At 38.0% G+C, this 9,608-nt stretch overlaps 1 protein-coding gene across 1 annotated transcript in view; it reads left to right on the top strand.

The window, feature by feature from the left end:
* Positions 1-7,481, top strand: part of LOC122830119 (myelin transcription factor 1-like) — a 7,883-nt gene extending 402 nt beyond the window's left edge. The window contains exons 2-7 of the mRNA XM_044115210.1: positions 240-461; positions 1,303-1,394; positions 3,248-3,351; positions 3,521-3,664; positions 6,306-6,443; positions 6,572-7,481. Coding sequence (XP_043971145.1) covers positions 240-461; positions 1,303-1,394; positions 3,248-3,351; positions 3,521-3,664; positions 6,306-6,443; positions 6,572-6,586 — 715 coding nt within the window. The 3' untranslated portion in view covers positions 6,587-7,481. The remainder of the gene's footprint in view (positions 1-239; positions 462-1,302; positions 1,395-3,247; positions 3,352-3,520; positions 3,665-6,305; positions 6,444-6,571) is intronic.
* Positions 7,482-9,608: the final 2,127 nt, after the last annotated feature.

The raw sequence follows: 9,608 nt of genomic DNA, 5'->3' as shown, positions 1-9,608 counted from the left end.
GAGTCTGAGCACCGTGGTGTCAGCAAATTAACAATGCGCTTTGTCGTTGTGGGCCAGACAGTCGTTTGTGTCAACCTACAATAACCGATTTTAAACAACAATCAGATCAAACTGCAAAGGCCGTAGTTTTTGTGCAATTCTTAAACATTTTACCTTGCCAACATGCATTCACCAAGAAATGTATTGAATGGAACATGAAGAAAGCGTTTAGTCAAATTAGGATTTCTGCTTATCTCCAGGTGTCCAGTTCCTGGCTGTGACAGTCTTGGACACATCAGTGGAAAGTATGCTACCCACCGTAGTGCCTATGGCTGTCCACTTGCAGCAAAGCGACAGAGGGAAGGTCTACTAAATGGCACTCCTTTCTCTTGGAAGGCCTTTAAGACCGAAGGCCCGACCTGCCCAACACCAGGCTGTGATGGTTCTGGTCACGCTAATGGCAGTTTCTTGACACACCGCAGGTATCCTGCTTTTTGTAGAAAATGTTGGTTTTGGTGTCTTGCCCAAGTACATTTGGAAGTGTGGAGCGACTGGATGTTGAACGCTGTTCTTTATTGACCAATGTAGCTTTAAAAGAATTATATTTGTAACTATTCTAATGGCACAAAAGTGAAACAGTTTACAAACGTACTCATTATGAAGTCGAGATTTCTGCAGTAATTACAACTTTTAAAAAATGCATTTTGATTCCTAAGCTGGTCTATTAGTACCACAGTTTTTTGTTGCTGCTGTTGTTTCTTTTTTTTTCCTGTTTGCTTTCTCTATGCCGTATCCCACAAGAACATGCAGAAATAAACAAGCAGGCATTTCAGTGAAAATTTTAATTGTACAGTACAGTGTGACAAAAAATTATCTTACACTAAAATGATTCAATTTAACTATGCAGTGGATGTGGCAGGTTCACACTGATGCAATACTCTGGCAAAGGAAAATTATAAATCTAAGGCAAGGCAACTTTATGTACACAGCATCCGTCAGCCAGAGACAATTGAAAGTCCTTGTACAAAGAAGTTAAAAACACACCTAAGCAGAAAAAAATGTGTCAAATAGATTAAAATTAGACAGATAAAATGTAAAAATATAAGACCATAAACTGAAATAAGTGAATAACAGAAAAACAGCCAAAAGGAAAAGAAAGGTTTTTCATCTTGGGCTGAGCATTTTAGCTGTCAGGACATTTCAGTTTGTCCTGATATGACTACAAAAAAGAAATTTTTGATGAAGTCATTTCTTCTTTTCTTTCCTTGAGGCTCCAAAATCTGTTGAGCCAGCTATAAAAATCATGACAAGAATCTTCTTTAGTCTCTCAGGTTGTCCCAGAGCTCCAGCCAGCAAGAAGAAAGTCAGGCTTCCTGGAGACGAATATATAACAGCAAAGTTCAGAGCCAGCGACGGTAAGATGAACACAGTAACGATGTTTGCCATGTATTTGCACTGTTTTATTTAGATTATTTTAGGCATAATCAGAAAAAACATTCAGATTTCTATTAGTCTATTTGCTTTTTTTTTTTTTTCATTTTGGGTCTCGTTCCTTTGCTCGTTGGTAAACAAATTGCAATTATTGTGGTCAGTGATGTGTAGAATATAAAATGAGTTTGTTTATGACACACAGATGACACCCATTCGAGCGCTAAATGCAATCATAGAACAAACCAAAGTGAGGATGTGCCACAGCTTTCTTCAGCTGAATGAGAACAAAACTGAAGAAATTATTTTATGGCTAAAGGAGGAAAACAATCGAGAGTCAGAACCCAAAATCTGGGTATCGCGATGAACTCTCAGATTCACTAAAAATTGCAAATTTGGCCTTCTGTCACCTGAAATATATTTACAAGATCTTGAAAAACCCAAATATGCTGTGGTGGCCTTTATTTAACAGTGGCCTGGCCCAATGTCAGACACTCTTAATAAAGGCAAGGAAAAAAAAGGGGCCCAGTGTAGGAAGGGTGTTTTGTAGCAGTGGAGGAGGAAGGCCACAGGGGGCGCCACACAGCTGGTACAAGACACACACTTCTCTTGACAAGAGGAAGAGACAGGGTTGTGTTGGACGTGCAAACTTGATCAGGATCCTAGCATGTACAGCTTATTGACATTTGAGATCTAATTTATTCCACAAAGAAGTTAGCAAAATCATTATGCACCTTATGTAATGGTTGCAAATGTTTACATTTAAAACCAGGTGAAGTCTTCTATAAACAACACAAGTGTAGCGACTACTTGTCCATGAAAACTAAAAGGCTTAGAACTTAAAGGCGATCCAAGTCAAAGTGAATGTAACTCAAATAGTCACTTGATGCACCGTGGGTTTCTGGTTTACATAAGGCCAAAAAAAGGTCCAAAAACCCTCAGAAATGCACTTCATTGTTGGTTTGTTCCGAGTTTGTAGGCAAACAACATGGTACAACATTTCACAAGATGCCTCTCCTGATCTATTTCTTGCCTTTGCCTGAATGCCTCATCTGCTCACCCACCAACTGGCCTCACTTTTAAAACTTTGCACATTTTTGCAAGCTTGTAACCTGCGTATTCAAGCCCCTTATGTTCACTTCGACTGAGTGCACATTTCATAGAGGGTCATAGGGTGCAGTGTAAATATTGGGACTGGGCCACTAAGTGGTTGACCGACTGACGAAAAATCACAAGACCACCCATGTGCACACAGAGCTCCTTAAAGCCTATCTATTATACGTGAAACACCCATGTCCTAAATAAACATTAATTAATTAATTAATTAATTTAATTACCAACCAGCAAATTGATTAAACAAAAAACAAATATACTCATTATCCATCAATCAAAAAATAAGCAAATTAACAAAAAAAAATAATCAAAATTTTTAGATTTAACCCATCAAATAGAGAAATGGCTCCTATAACAAAAGTCATACAAGTTGGCATTAATAATCCTGGAAAAATAACTAGTTTTGGAAATCTTTACAGCTCTGTAATGACAATTCCTACTTTCCTCTAGTGCTTCAAATGAGACGTGAAGCCAGTCCTTTACCCACTTCCTTTCTGTCCTCCTGCATTCCCCTCTGATGACCCGAATGTCGTCATCAAATCAATCAGTCAATTCAGAACCTCAATTTGGGAACAGCTGGAGATTAAACGCGTCCCAAACCTCTGCGTGTACACTCACAAAGTCAATACCAAAACATGCAGCTCCATCCCAGGAAGGAAGCTGTTACTGCAACACGTGACAGGCAGAAATAATATGCTTACACATCGTGTGTGATTCTGTCAACCAGTTCTGGATAATGATGAAGATATCAAGCAGCTGAACAAGGACATCAGTGAACTGAATGAGTCCAACGCAGAGATGGAGGCTGACATGATGAATTTGCACACTCAGGTGAGGTTAAAGCAAGTTCTGTCATTTTCAGACACTCTGCAGTCGTTGGGTGCAGTTTAGCTGCCTCTCTAATTATACTCAACTTAAACTTGGAAACATGTCTATCAAAGAACCAGGGTTGAACATTTCTGCCTAACCCAATGCAGAACTTTTTCTCTTTCTGATGCAGATTTCTTCAATGGAGAAGAACCTGAAGAACATGGAGGAGGAAAACAAACAGATAGAGGAGAAGAATGAAGCTTTGTTCTTGGAGCTCTCTGGTCTGAGTCAGGTGTTAATTCGCAGCCTGGCCAACATCCGCCTGCCTACCATGGTGAGACGTTTCAAGGTTCAAACTAAGGAATAAAACAAGCAAATTCATATTATTTCTCTTTTTTTTTGTAATTAAGATTACACTTCCTCCTAAGATTACACTTTTTTATGTTTTTTTTTTTTTTTTTATCGGGGTGTAAAAATGTAGAAACTACAATCCAACAACATAATACTTTTTAAACAGCATGTGCAGAAGATTTCTTTTGAATACTTTGATGGAGTTTGTAATGCATCTGTGACACAAGCATGACTTTCCAGAAATTATTATTTTTTTTCTGATGTGAAACAACCCTTACCTGGAGAAAAACTAAACCCGCTTTGCCTCTGGCAGAGTTGTCTGGATGTATCTTTATGGATGCACTGCAGTCATAGAGATTTGGTGGGAAATAATCGGAAGAAATGGTTAAATGTTGTCAGTGGGGAACACAGTTTACCGAAAGCAATTGGAGGGCAGGGAAGAGTTTATACCGTTTCCAAAACCCCAATTTAGTCTGGAAAATGTAAAAGATGCACACGTCTGGATACAAACAGTGATCAAAGGTATAACTATATGTTTGTCTATATGAAGGCAACTAAATCTTTACATTACATCGCAGGCTTAATGAATCCAGCTGGGTCTAAAACACTGTGTGTTGTGGCTACAAAATGGATACGGTTTCTTTGTTGAGCTGTAACTTTTCAGGCACGTGGTACAAATATTCACACACAGCCTGAAAAACGTGATCGAAAACACAGCTCAGATTTTCACAAGATTATTTACAAACTATTAACCACTGACTCGCCTGCTTTTCCCGAGTGCACATTGTGTCAGAGAAAGATGGAAAAAAACATTTCTAGGCAAATGTTTGTAAGATTGATAAATAAATAGATGATAAGCATCTCCCAGCATGCCACTTTTGAACAGCTTAAAACTACTTAACAGTACCAGCATAACGTTATGCGACAGTACTGTTATGTCTGGCTGCCCTGGCTCTAGAGACCAGTAATGGTGGTGCAGATGATATTTATCTGCTGGATGATCCACAAATTGCACAGGCAAAGGATGTCAGATAAGTACAGATTAGTGCAGCCGGACTACTGACAATAGTTATGCAATGAAACCGAAACAACAACAACAAAAAAGACCATGATTAAACTTTAATATTCTGCCGTGTTATTTAACAAACAAAAATGAACATTGACTCCAAACAGAGACCAGGAAACCCATTACACGGCCAAAGGGATATTAAAGGTAAAGCAAATAAAAAGAATCCTCCCTCCTCCCTAAGTCCATCTGAATCGATTACATCCAGAATCAGAGATTTTTGTTTCAAATTTTATTGATTCCATCACATTTATTTGACAATCTGTTGAAGAACTGAAATATAGCAAATAGAACAGGTAGTACTGTAAATATAAACTAAAATAAAACCAAATAACAACTTAAGAAAACAAAAATCTAATCTTCAATGGTATTAATTATTTTTTTATAATTATTGATGGTCATTCCCTCCTCCATCCAAAAGAGCAACACATTTGTGAGATCTTTAAATGTTTGCTGATTGATTTCTAGTTGAAGGTTTCTGTGGCGTGTGAAACAGGTGATTTCATGTTGATCCATGTAGCTTCTAACATTTAGGAGCAAGTGATTTCAGTTTGGTTTGCCGCATGTAGAACGATGGAGTTTGAGCTGCTTTAATGACATTCGGGTAAACTGTTCTGCACAAGGAGTGAAGAAAATGCGTCGGTCCAGTGAAAACAACTTTAGACATATGAAAGAAGAGCCTTCTGCTCTGCTGAAATAGTGATGATGAAAACGGAGTGGATCCCAGGTCAAAGCAATCAAGACAAACTGTGAAATTGGAGCGAGGTGGGAGAAGGAAATTAGTTTTTGTCCTGCAGCATCCCAAGCTTGCAGCAGCGTCTCCACGGAGATCACTCAGGATAATTTAACTGCTTAGCATTCAGAGGGACAGAGTCAGGGCCTCTCGGTTTTTACTGGTAGCTCAGTTAAGTGTTACTTGCTTAGTGAGTTTGTTAAAGTATTTTAACTGGAAGGTGGAGTTATTTTTGTTCTTGTTGTTTTGTTTGATAATTTATATTAAAGAGAAGCTCTCTATGTTTATTCCATACCAGCGTAGTGCTGTTTGAAACATCAATGCTGGACTTATTCCTTTATATATTGTGAATTAATCAAATAAATTAGGGCCTGACTTACATGGCTGTCTGATGTTGAGAATAAATAATTTTGTGTTTTTCTTTTGATCTCTTTTAGCTGGTTGCAAAGCTAAAGCTAAAGGAAATGACCTGTTAGGAAACACCCTCAAAGCTAAGGGTAGAGGATACGACACACTAGGGAATTCCCTCTCTATGGCGTAGCTTAGATAGAGGCTAACAAAGGGAATGGAAAACTTTTGTTTGATGCCTCTTTGTCCTGCGAACTCCTAAAGGTAGCATGAGAAATGGACCGGCTGTATTTTGGTATTAATATTAATAATAAATACAATTCGTGAATTCAACTCACCGACTCTTCTTCAACCTCAAACATCAAGAACTCAACAAGGAGAACAGATAAATTCTCCACACTGACGATCCAAATCAACTCTACAAATTTATGAATTTATCCCGACTACTAATCTTGACTTCTGAACTCGTGTTTTCAGCAGGAACCAGTGTCCGAGCAGAACTTCGATAATTACGTGGAGACTCTGACCTACATGTTCACCAATAAAGACTGCTACCAAAACCCCGACACCCGGGCCCTGCTGGAGTCCATCAGTCAAGCAGTAAAAGGAATAGAGGTATGATGCAAGACGACGACAAAACAAGCAGCTGCCACATTTCTTCTGAGTTCTTACATATTGTATGTGATCATTCTTCTTACTCGGTTACTTAATAACTCCACTAGTTGTTTGTTTGTTTTTTTTAGCATGTTGTTGGATGACATATGAGCCAGAACAGATGACTGCATGTCGAGTGTGTGTGTCACCGCACTGGCATCCAAAGGTCACTTTAAGTCAGGAAGACAAAGTGCATAACCAGGAAATGTGTGCAGAACAAAATAAAAAAAAGAGAAGAAAATAGCCTGAGCTTAAGTGACTCTTAGTTATTACCATATCCCAAGAAATCTGATAGTACTCTACATTAGATTAGTGTTGTTGCACCTCCAATACCTAGTTTGTAGGTTTATTTTGCTATTGTTGTGTAACTATTTGTGTCCTGTGCAATTGTTAGTTGAATAACTAACTACTCAGATTTGCTGCATTATTTCTAGCTATTTATTATTATTTATCTGCTTTTTAAGTTATTTCAAAAAAATCCGAATTTAAAATATTCCAACACAATGAGAGACAAATGGTCGTTTCCTTCCTGGCTGAACAAAGAGGAAATATTTTAAGATATCAACTATGAATTATTTTCTATATTTATTGTTTATTTATGTACTGGGATCTTTTTATGTGCAAAAATTTTGTATCTACAGGTTTTTAAATAATTTTGTAAAGATTTTTGTGCTTCTGTACTTTTGCCTTTTATTTCCCCAAACTATTTTGAATACACTGCTATACAGTAAAGAAAAGGAGGCGGAGTTGTGCATATTTGGTATTTATTTGGTTATATATAAAAAAAAAAGTGATGGTGAATATTTATTTTTTATTGTCTATGTGCTAATGATGGTTGTAAATTGATTAGCCTTTACCTTCATCTTGAAATAAAAGTAAAGCTACCATAAATCTGTTGTACTCTTCAGGTATTCTGACACCACTGCTCTTGTTTAAGCAACACACCAGAAAAGCTCCATGGTACAAAGACAATGTTTACTGTATAAAACATTAAAACACTGTGCCTATGAAAAACAATGTCATCCCCTTGAATGTTTTACTTGCTTTTACAATCAAATCAAAATAATTTGACTTTTTTTTTTTCAAATCCCCAACCTCTTTTTATTTTCAAAGTATAAAAAAACATACTTCTGCAAAAGAATGGCAATATCATATAAACATTTAACATAAAATAAGTGACTGCATGAATAAGTCACCCGTTGAAGTCAGTATTTAAGTCTGCGCTGTGATTGAAGCATAAGCTTGCCCATCCAGACACAACAGTTTTACTATTTTTTTCTTCCTTGATAAACTGTTGAAGCTCCGTCAGGTTGTGTGGGGATCGCCCGCGAGCTGGGCTGTTCAAGTCCACAGCGATATTCAGCTCTCTCACGTTTACCTTAATAGGAAGAGTCTGAAACCGGAGCGAGGTGCTGCCACCAGCCGACAGCTCTGTGTGAGAGCCGAGAACAGACGGGCGACATTGCAGAGCAGATGGCAGTAAAAAAGAAAGGATGACTTTATTTCTTCTACCATCTTCAACGTGGAGCCTTTAAAACCATACAATAAAATCTGTGGTTTTAAATAAAATCTGAATGTTATACATCTGAATAATTTCTCTAAAAAAAAAAAAAAAAAAAAAAAACCCTGGTGCTTTGAGCGTTAAGCTTAAATTATGATATTTTCCAGATGAAATATTCATTATTTCTACCTATAGATAGATATAGAGATATCTAAATCTAGATAGATATAGATCTATCTAGATCTAGAGCTAGATCTATCTAGACGACTCACAAAAAATGTGGTGCAGATCGGTCCATTTACGGCGGAGATATAGCTGATGGATTAACCTAGGGGGCGCAGTGGAGTCAAATTACATTTCAAAACATTTGAGCTCTTTAAAGGTTACCATAGGTCTTACATTTCGAGTTTGGTGCCAATCGGATCATCCATGTGTGATTTAAAGACGCACGTATACGGAAGAGTGTGGTCCAGTCACTTACGAATCAGAGAGTTAAGAACCTCAATGCTGGTTCAAGATCGTGTTATCCCTGATATGGCATTGACAGTGACATTGATAAGAGTTTTCCTTTTAATAAATAGGAGTTCAAATTAACGAGAACAAACACAGGGGCATCGAGACACGGAGGCTGCATTGACCAGTGTACATTGCTCTTTGTTGGCTCTTGGGTGGATGTACACGAAAGTGAATATCTGGGGAAGTTCCTAGGGGAAGCAGAGTGGGACACTGTTGCCTTGCAGCAAGAAGATCCTGGGTTTGAAACCCAGACTGGGGCTTTTCTGCGCGGAGTTTGCATGTTCACCCTGTACACAGGTGGGTTCTCTCCAGCTTCCTCTCACAGTCCAAAAACAAAAACCTTTCCTTAGGTGTGTGTGTGTGTGTGTGTGTGTGTGTGTGTGTGTGTGTGTGTGTGTGTGTGTGTGTGTGTGTGTGTGTGTGTGTGTGCGTGCGTGCGTGCGTGCGTGCGTGCGTGCGTGCGTGCGTGCGTGTGCGTGCATGCGCGATCAAGTTGTATTGATCTATTTATTGTGGTTTAAATAGAGGAGTGGCCAGCTGACTCTGCTGAGGAAGGGAAATCAGTGCAGATGTCCGTCAGACAGCAACTGGCGCATTGCTCCACCGTTCCGCTCCAATTAGTCACTCATCTCACATGATAAATGACAGATATACAATATATAGCTACACTGCTACTTGTGGTCTAAAAACTAAACCAGTAAAAACTTTACTGAAATAATATATCGGATCCCTCAAAAATGTTTTACTTAAATACGGGTAGAATTATTCAACATATTTTTACTCTAGTAAAAATAATTAGTAGTCATCCAAGAATTAACTCAAGTCAGAGTAAAAAAGTATTTGGTAACATGTCAACTCCAGTGCCGAGTAATTGATCAAATTATCATTTTATATTTAAAAACTACATCGGACGGACCAAAAATTCGAAGTCAAGCAAAAATTTTGTTATTTTAAGGAGCAAAACAACAATTCGTATGAGTAAAACAAAAACAAAATCGGGCAAAGGAAACAGTTTTCAAACTCAGTTTCTTTCAATATAAAATGTATGAAACGTTAACAGAAACTGCAGGTGTGTTTCTGTGTCTGGTGAATTTTTGGTTAAAACATGT

Source organism: Gambusia affinis, linkage group LG01 (genome assembly GCF_019740435.1).
Source record: "Gambusia affinis linkage group LG01, SWU_Gaff_1.0, whole genome shotgun sequence".
NCBI lineage: Eukaryota > Metazoa > Chordata > Actinopteri > Cyprinodontiformes > Poeciliidae > Gambusia > Gambusia affinis.
Note: the sequence above shows the minus strand (reverse complement) of the source record. Positions and strands in the feature narration are given on the sequence as shown.